The sequence below is a fragment of the Molothrus aeneus genome, chromosome 10 (genome assembly GCF_037042795.1).
Source record: "Molothrus aeneus isolate 106 chromosome 10, BPBGC_Maene_1.0, whole genome shotgun sequence".
In the NCBI taxonomy this organism is placed as follows: Eukaryota; Metazoa; Chordata; class Aves; order Passeriformes; family Icteridae; genus Molothrus; species Molothrus aeneus.
In genome coordinates, this window is record NC_089655.1 from 16,265,716 (window position 1) to 16,281,302 (window position 15,587).

The 15,587-nt window shown below is 37.8% G+C and overlaps 1 protein-coding gene across 2 annotated transcripts in view; it reads left to right on the plus strand.

Annotated features, from left to right (window-relative positions):
• Positions 1 to 15,587, plus strand: part of ARMC9 (armadillo repeat containing 9) — a 59,871-nt gene that overhangs the window by 23,967 nt on the left and 20,317 nt on the right. For both annotated transcript variants that reach the window (XM_066556484.1, XM_066556485.1), the window contains 10 exons: positions 906 to 1,017; positions 1,945 to 2,037; positions 3,204 to 3,294; positions 4,199 to 4,322; positions 5,826 to 5,965; positions 6,740 to 6,816; positions 7,699 to 7,773; positions 8,822 to 8,912; positions 10,245 to 10,303; positions 14,896 to 15,000. In XM_066556484.1, the coding sequence (XP_066412581.1) occupies positions 906 to 1,017; positions 1,945 to 2,037; positions 3,204 to 3,294; positions 4,199 to 4,322; positions 5,826 to 5,965; positions 6,740 to 6,816; positions 7,699 to 7,773; positions 8,822 to 8,912; positions 10,245 to 10,303; positions 14,896 to 15,000 (967 nt within the window). The remainder of the gene's footprint in view (positions 1 to 905; positions 1,018 to 1,944; positions 2,038 to 3,203; positions 3,295 to 4,198; positions 4,323 to 5,825; positions 5,966 to 6,739; positions 6,817 to 7,698; positions 7,774 to 8,821; positions 8,913 to 10,244; positions 10,304 to 14,895; positions 15,001 to 15,587) is intronic.

Here is a 15,587-nt window from a genome sequence, read left to right on the forward strand (position 1 = left end):
CATGTGAGGTTGTTGCTCTATTTTTAGTGTTTCCACATATTTCAGTCCTATTGTTGTAATTGGTTTGATTCTCAAAAGTCCAGGAAAAGGGGGAATCCCTAATATGGATTTTTGGGTGCCTTAACTTTGATTTTTTTTTGTGTCTGACTTAATAAAATTCGGCTTGTAATACTGAATAGAAATGGTATATTCAAGGTGAAGTTTTATTAAATTTTTGAGACACTTTTTATCCTGTTGTTTACAAGATAATGGGCAATTATACATAGGATATAAAAGTTGTTTGTGGTAGGATGGGAAGATACTAAAACATTTTAGTGGATTATATTTAAATATTAAGATTGAAACACTGACTGGAAGCAGTTTTCTTATGAGAAACTTCTATTGCAGTGTTAAATTTCAGAATAGCAAGATAGTATTGATGCATAGAAAGTAGTCTGTATTAAGTCTCATGTTAAGTCAGCATACTTCAGGCTGTAAAAATCCATTCAGCCCACACCAGCTCTGCTTTGGAGAAGACATTTCTGGGTGCATAAGGGCTTGGAGTTGGAGATGGAGCTGCAGCTTTTTACTGCATCTAACTGTCCTCATGCCCTTGTGGTCCAGTAGAGAAGGGGGAGAAAGGATGTTACTGTACTGTTTTGTGCCAGTAAAAATCTCAGGTCATCAGCTGTCTTGCTATCAGTTTACTGTCTGCAAGTTATGATGGTAAGCGAGCTGCATACATAAGTAAGAAATCACCCCAAATTCAACAAGTCTATTGTTCTAACACTATAATGGTAATAAAAGTATGATAATGTGGAAGTTCTTTTCCTGAAGCAGACTTCCTGTTTTGGCTCTTCTCACCTCAGTAACATCAGCTGCACTGAATGAGGACAGAGAGTTTTGATGAATGTCTTTTCCTTTAGGAAGGTGCAGGATGTGCCATTGCTGCCCTCTCTGGATTATGAGAAGCTGAAGAAAGATTTGATTACAGGGAGTGATCGTCTCAAGGCGCTCTTACTGCAGGCTCTGCGCTGGGTAAGGACAGGAGGCATCCAAACTAAGATCCATTTAGCAAACAAGATGGTTGTTCTAGTGATGAGTTCAGCATGACAGGCAAATTCCTGTTGATGAAGCTTCCAAAGGCTGTTGAGATGATGAAGGCAGCCCAGGCAGGAGGTGTCTCTTTGTAGTGTAGCAGTGTCCTTCTCCTCTGAGGAGAGACAGATTTCTCACACAAGGATTTCCCAAATTTCTGGGATATTCAGTGGAAATAATTTCTGATATGCTTCCAAATAAATTGTTGTTTTAGGCAGTTCTATTTTCCACATATCATTTTGGTTTATATTTATATAAATACTGCTGTATCCAAGACATACCTGACTCTAATCACCAGTTTTCCTTTATAATCAATATTTTACAGGAAACTACCTTTTGGTTGACTTGGGTCATGTAATGACATTTAAGAAAAATTACAGATGACAACAGGAAGTTACATTTTCCTGCTGCAAAGGAAGCTGATGTGTTCAAAGTGACAGTCATGAAAGATGATAATAGTGGAATTCTGAGCAAGTTTCAGTGTCCATTTTCACATAAAAACAATCTGTTTGTTCTAACCAAAAGTACTTCTTGCCCAATGCTCTGTCTCAAATGATTAAGAAAAGCACCACATCTGTAACTATTAGAGGGGCTTTTTTAACTTTATGGGAAGTAATTCTGTATCCTTCCTGTATGGACAGCGATGACAGCTCCCAAGTAACAATTTTGTACTGGATCACAGAGCTGAGGTCAGGTCAGTTCATTTCATCTCTTTCCCTTAGGTCACTGATTTTGAATTACTGCTCCCCATGAAAGAGGTTCTCAGCTATAGGGTATCAGCACCTTTAAAATCTCCAGGGCCCATCAATCTATAGTTTTGTCTTTTTATGTTCTTTACTTGTTTATTTATGTTGTTATTTATTTTAGCGCTTGACAACATCATATCCTGGTGAACAGAGAGACACTATCATGCAAGCCTACATCAGTAATGACCTCCTGGACTGCCACAGCAACTGTCAGGTCAGCTGAAACTGAGTTGTCAGTTGTCCAACTTCTGTGTGATATTGCTCACTTGTGTCTATGAAGTGCTAATCATAAAATTTTATTGCTCTCTGGAAGAGGAGAAGAAAAAAAGGTAGCAGTGCCAAAATTGGGTGATACATTTAGCTCCCTGTGCTTTACTTCTGTGAGTTGAACTGAAGCCCAAGGCCCTTTAAGTCTTGCTTATCAGATGTTGTGTCTCTTTTTGAGTGATTGTGTATTGTTAAATAATACACTCAATTCATTTCACTGATCTAAGATAAGAACTAAATTAGGACTTCAGTCCCAATGCCGCTATGGAATGTGTCATTGTGCACCTGCAATGATCAACTGTGTTTCTGTGAATTTGAGGTGGATTGGCACCTTTCTTTAGAAAGGGTAATTCTGGTGTGTTGATTTTGGAAAGTTGTTTCAGTCCCTGATAACCCAGTACTGTTGCTAAGAAAAGCACAACTTTATTCATTGATTGTAGTGACTTCTGTGCATAATTGAGTTTCCCAGGGGTTTGGGGCTCTGAGCCTACTTGGTTTATTGTGGCTTTATTGTCTTTGCAACAGTCTCTTGTACCATTAGGAAACATAAAGGATTATTAAATCAACCATCAGTTTTTCTCCCTCTGAATTTCTGTAAGAGGGAAGTTATATGTAAAGCCTGCAATAAAACAGATAAGAAATAATTTCAATGTGGTGGTGTTGGTAAGTTACTGAGCTGCTTCCCACACTCTTTGTTGTCAAAGAAAAGCATTCCTGTTCAGGTAATGTTACTGCACTTTAGTTTGTCAACAAAACTAAGTTGTTTGGTTTGTGGGGTTTTTTTTTGTTACTGACTGAATATTAATTTTAGCTACCAGCTTTAACTGAACTGTGTTGGCTCAATATAACTTCCACTCTACACCATAGAGTTTAATGGTGTTTTAACAGACTGAGATGAGAAGCTGTAATTTGCCTATTTGTTCATTTTCCATCTCTCCTTCAGCCCCCTGCGAATAAAAAAAAGAAATTGTACATCATATTGACAAATCAGTATGCATTCAAAGGGTTTTGTTTTTTTCTGTGTAAGTTTAATGAAGCTTTTAAAACATTATAGAAGACTAACTTTTGTGTTTTTCTTCTTTGTGATTTATTAACATCCACTTTCTTTTTCAGAGAAGTGTCCTCCAATTATTATATTCTAAGAGTGAGGTAGTCAGACAGTATATGGCAAGGCTCATCAATGCTTTTGCTTCACTGATAGAAGGTAAATGATTCACTGCAAAAAATAAGATAACATTTTCATATAATGCTTTCTTATTGGTGCTTCACAAGTGCATGTCAGTGCATGTGATAATTTAGAGCCTTATTTCCACCCTTTTTCTAGTGATTCACTATCTTTTGTAGCATGCATTCAAAACAGCTTTTCAGTATCTGGAAAGTTTTCATTTTGACACTGTGTATTCAGTATTTCTGACTTGTTTTGATGATTTGTGATCTATGTGAGAACTTACTCAGATACTGCCTTTAATATAGTCTTCAGTTTCTCCATGAGGGTTAAAGAGAAAAATCCCCATTAATTAGGGGATTTTTTTTCCATTAATTTTTCTCCATTAATAAGGTTTCCTGTGGACAGACCTGCTACCAGGTTGTGCAATAGTAACTACTGTGGCTCCTGCATTTCCTGGTCCTCACCTGAATAAATCTTTGTGCATCACTGCTAACAATCCAGATGCACATATATCCAGCTTTGTATCTCTGCCTGTCCCAAAATAGCTTTTGGTTTGCTGCTATTTTTGGAGCTCAGTATTGCTAGGTGCTGAAATCTCATTTGAAGTCAGTAGCAGGAGGATACCTGACTTTCCCAAGCTCCTTGGACATTTCTGTTCTTTTTCTTGATTGTACAAAACTGCTAGATCAGAAAGCATATACTGAAAGTGGATTCTGTGTGGTATTGATTTGCAATTGTGGACCTCTGATACCCCAAGTGTCTGGATTGAATGCAACTGGTCTGCTACACAACTTTGTGCAGGTTTGTTTGGATCTTGGCACAAGTTTGTAGCTTGTCAAGAGGAAACTGAGGTCAATCCTGCTTACTTTTCCAAAGAGAGGGAGGTTTTCTGTCATAGCTGCTATCTCAGCATCTGTTCTTTCATCACTTTTTGCACCAGGTCGTGCCTACCTTTCTCAGAACCCAACATTGCTGCAAATGCTGGAGGACAGACTGAAAGCTGAAGACAAGGATTCCCTTACATGGGAGAATGTTCTGGGGGCTCTGCAGAAATTCAGCCTCAGGTGATGAAAGCACAGCATGTGGTGGTGACAGCAGAGGAGGAAATGCAGGCTAGTTAGGCTCTGTTCAGGGAGGAAAGAAGAGCACTTGATTTTCCTATAACAATCATCAGAACCCCTGATGGCCGATGAAAGCAGTGTCACTTATTATGAAGGAGAAATCAGTTTTGCTGACTGAATTAACCTGACTTCCTACCAGCTGTCAAGACCCAAGTAAATGTACATCTCCTGCCACAGCCTTGTGTGCTTTGTATGTGTTCCTTAACTGAAGGAAGTAAAAATCTTAATGTAGAAAGCTCTGACAATCCTACACGGAAAAAAGAGTTGTGTTACATTCCAAAGCATAAGGTTTTCATTATCCTTTCTGCAAACATTTTTCAGGGATTTCATCTTTATCCTCTTGACCCCCTTCCTGGAGCAGTCTATGCACAGACTGTCTTGTTACTTTTGCATTAGCAGTCTGACTCAAGTGCCCACCACAAAAGAAATATGCAAAAGCAGTAAAGGGCATGCTCTACTTATCAAATAAATAATGATCTGAGGAGCTCTGTTTTCACAGCAATCAGGAGGAATACTGAAAATTTGGAAGTTTATTGTCTAAAAAGTAACAATCTTATAGAAGGTTAATTCCAGATACTTGACATAAGGGAAACTTTTTTAATATGTGATTGCATGCTCCCTTGTTTTGCTTAGTCCATGCCCCAGACATGCTGCAATATCCAGCACTAAGAAACATATGAGCTTTCAGGACCAAAGCCAGGGAAGCACCTACTTTGATCTTTGCAATTTAGGTATAATGCCTCTTGGAAATAGTGTTATGAAAAATTCTGTTCTTCAGTAAGACTTTTCTACCAGTACATACTTCTTCTTTTTTTGTATTGTAAGGTGCAGAATTGTTATTGTAGATCATGGTTGGCCACCTGGCATTTTATTCACCATAGTCTTTGAGGGCAACTACAAGTTGAGTTAAAAGAGCATGAGATTTAAGAATCTCTAGAGAAAAGTGCAAATAGATTCAAGCAAAAAACCTCATTTGTCAAATTGGCAGTACAAAAGTGCTACAGTGCTATGGCTACCTCTGACAGAAGAAGTAATTAATTTATTTTATGGATCTGTTGTTTGTAGCTGCCTTTTAAAACCAATTAAAAAAGACAATTGAAAATGCCATTTTAGCTGGAGTATGAAGCCCTAGAAAACAATGAAGAAATTTACCTCAGCAGTTCACAGGTTTAAAAAGAACAAAATAAAACAAAAGACAAAACCTCCCGATCTATCCAACAATGTTTTAGTCCTCTTAACCATATGGGAATCTCCATCTTCAATTTCTTCAGGCTTTGTTAATTACTTAGTTTAGTGATTCTGCCAAAACAGGTAGTTTAGGGATTTTTTTTGGGCAGGCTATTTTATTTTTAATATGCTTATACTGGCCATAAATGTATATGAAAGCTATTTATGTTAGGATCTGACATTTGTGATTTGCAATCTGTTTTTGTTTTTTAATCCTAGGCGCACACTGCAGTCAGCAATGATCCAGGATGGGCTCATTTTCTGGCTGGTTGATGTTCTAATAGACCCAGATTGCCTGTCTGATTACAACCTGGAGTATTGTGCTGCCTTGCTCATGAATCTTTGTCTGAGGAGTGCAGGTGTCTTACATTTTGAATTACAACCTTATTCCAAGAAATAGATAGAGAAGATTGTGAATCTTTTTCTCTTGTTTTACCAGGATTCTTTCAAGTAGCTACAATCAGCAGCAGGAACCACAACCAGAGATATCTGAATGTTATAACCAATGCTTTTGAGCAAATCTCCTTTCCCAAGAATTCCAGTTAGGGGAATTCTAAAGAATTAGGCAATGGCACCCTTTAAGATTTGATTAGGTTTTATATTAGTATGTGAAGGCTGCCATTGCTACATTCAGGCCCACTTTTCAAAGGACACTTTGTGTCCACTTACAGACTCTGTGTTAGAGATTTCTTTGTAAACAGACAGAACTGGGTTGAGGAGTAAGGGTGAGGAGCTTAACCTTCACCTTGCTTTCACTTCTACAAAGCAGATTCCCCCCAAGAAAATAAGATCCTCTCTGTGTCCAAGAGACTTAAAAAGAGCATCAATTAAATTTCGTTTTAAAAAGGAAAGTAAGTTAAGGGTGAAAAATCATCTGCTTCTTGTAAGCAAAAAAATGCCTTTTGTAAATTTTTAAATCCCCTTTGTGTTGCATCCTGTCCAAGACTACAACTGCATAAATCCAGAATAATTTCACTGATTTCAACTTGGTTATGCTGAACAGCATTTGTCAGGAACAAGAAACAATATTGCTCTGTGCAAACTATATTTAATACTGATTCTAAAAAGTAAGAAAGAAACTTGCTCTGATCTGTTCTGTTTTTCAAGCATATTTATGTGTTCTGCCTTTGCAGGGAAGAAAATATGTGCAAGTATCCCAAACGCCATGCTCAGAGTTCTTTCTGGTCTTCTTGACCATGAGAATCCTAAGGTATTTGTACATCAAACTTTGGGTTAATGAAAAGGTGGAAAGAAAAATTTGAAACAGAAGAAAGGAAAAAATGTAAAAAGTAAATTTGTTTTGTTTCCTTTATTAGATCCTTGTTAATTAAGTTGCATGAATTTTGCCTAAAATTCACAAATGCATATATTTTATTTTGGTGAGCAGAGATCTTTCTAGACGGAAGTATGTCTTGCTTTAACAAATATTAGCAGCTAAGAATGGCAGCTTTGGATGCAGTTACCATGCAGTCCATGTTCCTTGATTCCTACTTCTGATGCTGCTTAAATGTCATGCACCAATTCATCTCAGGCTTGACTGTTCATGAGATGAGCAATGGGTGATGCAAAACATCAGGTGCAGGGGAACACATTTGCTGTGGTTTTAAGGAATGCTATAAGAAAGTAGAAGACTTGTGACATTCATGAAGCTGCTTTGGCTTTGTCATCCTGCCTGAGGCTACAAGGCTTGAAGGCTGTCTTGAGTTCATGCTGGCAGGGACTTTTCCCTGTTCTTTGTCCTGTTTTTTGTACTGCTATTAGTGTTTGTCAGAAATTAACCTTTTTTCTGCTTTTCTCTCTTTCTTTTCCTTTTTTTTTTCTTTCTTATGGCTAGGTCAATTTGCAAGAATACATCATCAGAAGCAGGGGGGCTGTTTGGGAAATTGGCATGCAGCACACTGGTTTAGATCAGCCATATCACAGTATATTTGCATCCTAAAAGTTCTCTGCTTCCCATGTGGGAATTTTGCAAGTCCAGTCTAGCCTGGTTAAACTCTTTGAAGTATAGTAATTTTATACTTTTGCTCTTATATTTTGATAGTCAACTGGGAGGAATGGAAGAGTTTTTCTTCATGGTATTACTATTTCTTAGGTCCAGTCATATGTGAATGGAGTACTGTACAGTATTCTGGCCATCCCTTCTGTCCGAGAAGAAGCCAGAGAAATGGTAAGAAGTGCTGCTTTGCAGAGCATGAAAATCAACATCTCTGCCAGAAATGGCCCAGACAGGGAGCTGCTGAACAGGACACAGCAGGGCTGTGAGGTGGGAGCATTTTGAGAAGGGAACCCACAAAAGGCCCTTCCCCTTTGATCCTCAGGGAAGTATGACTGTATTTCTCAAACACTTCTGCTGTATTTCCAAATCTTTCTCCCAGGAGTGGAGCCCCAGTAGAGTGAAGGATTCTGTCTGAATTATAAATTAAAGGTGTTCTTTTAGAATTCTGTGTCCTTCTAGCATTTTGTAGAATCCTTGTGGTCCCAGGAGATGCTTTCATCTCACCTGCTACTTCTTCCACTTATTCTGCACCAGTGAGTAGCCAATAAAAGGACTTCTAGCTACTTTTCCTTCTGCCTGTTGTAGACATGGTTACTTGGGGAAGGTGCAGGAGGAAGGTTTCAGAACTAGGAACTGATTTCCTGTGAAAGTCAAACGGTAATGAGTTTCACAACCTCAGTGTTTGAGGAAGCTGTTCCTGGGATAGCAGCATGTCTTTGTATCTTGAGAACTAACTCAGAGAACTAACATCTGACATAATTGTTGTCAGATGTTCTATCTCACAGAGGATTGGAAGTGATCATAAATGCTTAAAGACACAACATCAAGGCTATAAGGAGCCATAAAGACAGAGACCAGGTTTAAAGTCAAAGCTGGTTCTGTTTTCTGCTTCCTTTCTCTGAACCTTGCACTGTTGTCTCTCTGGATACAAATTTTACCCTGTTCTGATGACTATTGTGTACTGAATTCAGAAAGCAAAAGCAACAGATCTATTGTAAAAATTTGCTGTTCATCATGGACATGTCTCTGTTTAAGCCTCAAAGCAATCTAGAAAACATATTTCTTTTGTCTGTGCAACACTTGGAGCTGGACACCGTGGTTTGCTTCACACTGCCTCTGTCTTCCCTGACCGAACAAAAAAAAGATATTTTAGCTAACAGAACTCTGTCACTGTGGGGACATGAAACACTGATCTTCCAATGTTTTCTGCTACATCCAGGGAATGGAAGAAATTCTGCGCTGCTTTATCAAGGAAAGAAATGAAGAGATGGTTCGACAGATGGAATTTGTTATCAAGCAACTCAATTCAGGTCAGAACACAGGCAGCTATCAGAGCTTTAAATCTTTCACAAAAGCCATAAAAAAGCTCATGTTTTTACTTGGCATTGGAAACCTCAAAGAATAACAGTAGTGTGATGGTCTGAGAGAGGGTGAATAATGAATGTCAGGATTTGAAAGTAATGTGTTTTAAAATTTCCTTTATGTTGTAGTAATAAAGAAGAAATAAAAGGCTGAGTAAGACACAATTCCAAAGTTTTGGGATCATAAATAAACTTACCTTTGCTGTTTTCTTTCATGGCAGTGGTCTGATAATAATGAGAGACTGCTGCCAACTAAAAAAATGCAGTAGAAATTTGTAAAATAGGATTTAGGGACTAGGTCTGTCTGTGCTCATCTCTTGCTCTGTTGAGGTGTAGCTTTATGTGAAATGGCTTATCCTGAATAGGGAGCAGAGACCATACTTTTTGGAGAGGATGTTGATGGGTCATCAGAGTTGTAGATGCCATTAATACAGACTGAGAAGGTGGAATATTTATTCCATTTTCTGTTGCCTGTGACTGAAAGGAAGACTGAAGAAAGAGAAAGCAAATAATGAAAAGGAGATTAGTTCTGGTTGCATCTTTCTGTACAGTAAACATAGAACAAGTTGAACTGCTCTGTTTGGCTTTTGGAAAAAGAACACAGCCTGTCTTTTTTTTTTTTTTTGTTCTTTTACAAGTTAGAACTTTTACAAATTCTACCTTGTAAAAGAACAAATAAAATAGTTAAGTACTGTATTGCCACTATACAATATTTGTTCTTCAAGGTTGTAGAACCACTCCTCTTCTACCTGAAAATGGCATTTTTAAGAGCTTTTGTCTGAGTCATTAATGATTCAGATTTCCAGTATAAGCCTGGCCAGTCTTTTCCTGAGGAAATAATTTTGTCCAAAACTTACAATTAGTATTCTGCATGAGTACTAACTTTTTTATGTACAAAAGCAGTATAATATTAAAGTATTTTTAGGGAGAGGTAGAGTCTCTTATTAAAAAAATATTTGAAAAATAGACAAACTTGCAAGTGCACACACTTTCATTCAAGCCTTGTCAGTAAATACAGTGAGGTGTCACCGTGGGTTTTCTGAGAAAGTAACTATTCCAGAGTGTTTCTATTTCTGCCATTTTCCAAAATATGAATTGAATTCAGTGATTTCTAGTAGAATGCTTATAGGATCAAATTATTACAATAATTGTCCTGAAAAAGACATGTCTGTATGAGAAGCAGGTTAAATCTTGTTCCTGTAAAACTGAGGTAATAATGAGATTCTGTCAAGGTGTACGTGTATAACTTAACTGACACCATTTTGTTTTGCTTCTTTCTAGAAGAGCCATTCAATGATAGTATTGTGTCTGATGATGATGAGGAAGAGGAGTATGAGGAAGTAAGTAAAGGCTTTCTGGCACCTTTTCGAAAAATCCTTAACCTTCTGGAAAGAAAATATTTGTGTCAATAAACCAGAGGTTGGTTTGGCTTTGGTTTTTATGTTTACTTAATCATTCTTGCATTAACAAGAAAATTGGAGCTGTTTCCATTTCCTTTTTTTTCATTTGAAGTCCTACTCTTTTAGTTTAGCAACTCAGCACCTCTGTGATAATTAAAGGATTGACTGGACATAAGTGAAGAGATGAGGAGTTACTGTAGCATTAGGAATCTTGCTTTCAAGCAGACCTATTGACTGCAGTTAAAAAAAAAGTATATTACCAGAATAGTTTATAAACAGATTATCACTTTTTCTTAAGGTATAATTATCTATTCAGGGTGTGACTTTATTTGTTGTTTAAAAACTATGAAATATATTTAGTAAATTGCTGGAATGTAAGAAAGGGAAACAGTTATTACAAGTAAGTCCCATGAGAAAATAAAATAAAATAAGCATGAGAAACTATATCATAGTAAATATAAGCTGATTAGCTTTGCATTTCCTTCTCTGTTAATAAATGCATTCTACACCAGTATTTCAACATCTTTTAAGAAGCTGTCTTCATAGAGCCATGGGTGTAGACAACACAACATACTGCATCACCTAAATTAAAGCAAGATGTAAATCTTGGGAGGGAAATGTTATACCCAGTTTTCACTTGTGGTGTTGCCATTTCTGCATTGCCATAAGTGCACAGTGGAAGCTTGAAAATACAGTGTCAGCAGTTACGTGGGAGTTTTATCTTGAGGAAATCTACCCCACTGCATTTTCATTTTATTCAGAAGCCTTGCTTGAGAAATTTAAAAGAACAGCTATAGTAGATGTCCTGGAAACAGTATTTGTGCATATTTAGGTGTGTGTATGTGTGCAAATACATTCATAGCATGTGTTTGGCCCTGAACAAGTCAGTGACATGGAGAGCGAGTGAACTGCAAAATGTTCTTGTATTAGAAGTGTTACTGCAGAACAGATTCATTGAAAACCATGCTTTTAGACTAAATATAAGTTTTTTGTCCTGAACCAACAAAGAATAAGACAGAAAAAACTTAGTTGTGTCCACATTCTAGTAGCTCATTGTACATTAATGGGAATGACAGTGACTGAGGAAAACCAAGTCTAAAATTTTTCCTGTTACTGCAGTATGACAGAATGCATTTTCTAGTGCACATTGACCTTTTCCTGTTTTGGGAGCAGATAAAAATGCAAATATCCTGACTGCAGCAGGTGTGGTGTGCTCTCAACTGCTATGGGGTACAGCATCATGCAGTATATCCAGCCTTTGCCTGGCAGTATCCAGGGAAGCCTTGCACTGGTTGCATTATTTATTCAGCTTTTGTGTTGTGTATACCTTTTGTGTTGTGGCACAATAGGTGGTAAACTAATAATCCCTTTCTCTAAAGTTAGAGCTATGTGGAAATTCTAAGTTTAGAGCTAGAAAATAAGTTTTATTTGACAATCAACCCTCCCCTTTTTATTCTAAGGGGAGAGTTCTAAGTGAATTCTAAGGGAATACGGTAAACTTTTCTTTTCTTGTAGGATTAGATTATTGTAATTGTTTCACTTCCTGCAATCCTGAAGTCTGTTTTTTATAATCTTTCCACTCCTCCAACTGAAAATCAATGCTTGTGGTGCAAGATGGGCTTCCTGGAGATTAATCATTAAAACTTCCCTTTGATTAAAATGCTGCTTTACACCTTTTAACTGACGTTTCAAGGCTTTGAATGTCTTGGATGTATGGTGAGAATCCAAGGTGATAATACCTTTGCCTGAACTTCAGTATACTTTTTTAAAGGATACTGTGTTTTGTTGTGAAAACACATGGATAAGGAGCTCCTTCCTGAAAGGTGTGGCATTGAATTGCATGATACTGTTCAACACTTCCATCACTTTACCTGTTCCTGGGAATGAAAGGAAGGTGACTTCTCCTGTTCAGTCCTACCCCCTGAGTTGCTGCTTGATACAATCCCAGCAAAGGCTCTAGGTCAAATCCTTTTGAAATGTATTTTTGTCACTGGACCATCATGTGATTAAAATGGACTTCTGGCATTTCTTATTATTTGACTCAAAAAACAGCAGTAGGCTTTTGTGTCCAATTCCAGTTTTTCATTTAGCTTTGCCATTATATTAAAAAGAAAAGCCAAATTTGAAACTGTTTTTAGTGTAATATTAGTTGCAGCACATTCTGAATCCTTATTGCTGCTGGGAACTATAATTCTGTTCTGCTACAAGGACATCTGGTTTCTTAGTCCCTCAGTTTAAAAAATATAGTTTACAAATAACATGGCAGTAATGCATAATGTTGTTACTTTGTTAAATAAACAAGGATTTGTTGACTCACTACCTCAATGATTGGAACTCTTTTGTATTTTAGAATTGCAGTGAGTTATTGTTCTCAATGGTGTTCTGTGATAACATCTGATGTTGTGACCTGGCAACAGAAAGTTTTGGAAAATTTTATCCAAAATCTTGCTTTTATGTAACTTTTAAACCACTACAGACTGAATACATTTCAGGATATGTCCATATATTGCCAATGTTGCCATTTTAGTGACATGCTTTCAGACTGCTTACTGATGTTAGAATTTGTTGCTCAATACCTTTATTTATACCTTTAGAACTTAAGAAACAACAAAAAGACTCTCATACAGCCTTAATTTGGAGGTTTTGCTCCAGCTTTAATTGTTTACAAGAGCGTGCAAATGTTCCCAGTGCTGTTACTATTACCTTTCATGGGATTTTTTTGCTTTTATCTGTGTTTAATTTAGAGTTGATGAATTCTCTCCTGGCTTTGAGCAGATCTTGTGGTAATGGCTACTTTCTCCTAAACACTGTGGCTAAGATGCAGTTGAGCCTATTAGAGGAAAATTCTGGGATTTCAGAAGTTTAAGATTCTGTACAGTGTAATGCTGGAGCATATAACCATATAAAAAATGTCTCTGTGTGTGCTGTTCTTCAGAAATAAATTGGCTTTTGTGTTTGGCTGGTAAGCTTTAAATTAACTAGTGTAGAGCTCCTGGAGTACATACCCAGCCCTGAGATGTCAGCCTTCTGGGGTGTGTTGACACCCACAGTCACAGTGTGTATTTCCTGGTGCTCAATATTCTCTTGACTGGTCTGTTAAATACTAACTTAATTTATCTTCAATATTTGATCTTTGCCTTTGTTTTTTTATTTGACTTGGACCATCTTGAAAAGCTGCTTGTTAAAGTGAATATGTGATATTGTAGCTCTGATTCCAAAGCTTGGTTACAAGCTGGAGCTGTGTGAGGTGCCTGTACAGTGAGGATTTATCAGACACCCTCTGATCCGCTGTCACTCAGCACCTGGCAATAAAATCAGAGAGCTGCCGTGTGAAAATCCACTTCAGCCACAGATCACATCAAAAGAAAGGGCTTAATCACAGGGCTTCCAGCCATTACCCTAAAAGGCTTGGCTTCCAACATCTGCTGCAGCCTGGGGGCAGTGGGGAACAGGGCACCAATTGTGTTATTTCAGCAGTGGAGTGATGGCACATGGGCAAAGTCCTTATTTTGTACAAGGAGGCAGAGGGAGGACACTTTAAGGCTCGGTTACCTGGCAGGTTAAATAATGTCAGGGAGCAGGATTGGCTGCATTAACAGACCTTGTAAAAAAAAACAATCCCCCAGACCTATTTATAGAGCTTATCTTTGCAACTTCCCCCCACCCATAAAAATACACTATATTGTGGACTTTGGAGTGTGCTTTCTTGGTGGGAGGTGGGAGGTGATGGGCTGTTTTTTGCTTGATACAGATGATTGTTGCCTAGTCTACAAGTGTTTGTCTTTTTGCCATCATCTGTGTTATTTTTCACACATACACAGCTTTCCAGGTAATTAAGAACTGATTGTGATTATTTAAAACTGAGTCTAAATCTCACAAAAGTAAAACTGCTTTTCATTTTTGTTGTGTTCTGGAGTTCACCAGAGTCCAGTGGACATTGTTTTTAATTGAGTTTGTGCCAGACTCTCTACATAACTATGCAATATACCTTTTTAGAATGATTCCTTTACTTTTTCTCATTTACTGTTTTTGACAGTCATTTACATTTACTGTCACAACAGGTTTCAAAAGCAAAGAAGATTTTCTTCATCTGGAGTGGGTCTGTCTTAGGATATCGTGTACAGGACAGAAGAGAATTCTTTCTAGTAGCAAAACACAAGCAAAAATACTGTCTTGTCCTTGTACTACTGGTTTTGGTTTGCTGGAGGAATCCCTCAAACTTCAAAATTTCTTGGCTTTTTTAATGTGCAGAAGCTGCAGGGCTGCCATGAAAGATGAATCACACGTACTTATTCCAGAAATAGGCACTGGAGAGTGAATTCTTGGTAGTTTTTACTTTAAGCTGGTTATATTTGGGTTTGTGGAATAAAATCAACATAGGGTTGTTCCCTCCTTGTATGATCTTTTTATCCTGAAATACTGATTCCAAGCTTTTAGTACCAGCTTTTTGTTTGGTGGTTTTTTTTTTTTTTTTTTCTTAATTACCAGCTTTAAAGCTTCCTTACACACCTGAGTTTCTTGTTGCCTTGCAGGAGGACAATGACATCCTGGAGCCTGATCTGGACAAAGATGAGGTTTTGCTGCCACAGCTGGGGGAGCTTTCAGGAGAGAAGCTGCTAACAACGGAGTACTTGGGAGTGAGTACCTCTCCTTAGAATTTTAAAACAAATTAATTTCCTGGGTTAAGTGTTTTATTTCAGTAGTTTCACCACTTTATTCAATTTGTTGCTTGAAGAGGCAGGTGCTACTTGCAGAGCAGTCTGAATCTTTCACAGTCTGTGTATGAGCTGCTGCTCAGGAGAGGCAGAACCAGTGTGAGAAAGGAGCTACCCTTTCACAGGGGGTGGTCAGGCTGTGGCTTAATAATAAGCTACAGGCAGCCTTAGGGTTCTAGTGCTACACCAGTGACTCTGAGCACACAAAGCAAAGTACTGAGCAGGTTAATAACTGGAACATTCTGCTGGTCTGAAATTATTTTAGAAAAAAGAAAAGTTGAAAAGTCAACTGCTCCTGCAGGCGTTGTGCCGCATCAAGTATTGTCCGCCTTACTTCAAGCAGCAAAAAGCTATTAAGTAAAAAAGCATAAAGTTTGTATGAATGCCATTTAGTGTGCTGTGACTAATTTGAGATATTCACAGGGTTGGAGCACCTCTCCTGTGAAAACAGGCTTAGGGAGTGGCGTTATTCAACCTGGAGAAGAGAAGGCTCCAGGGAGATCTTATTG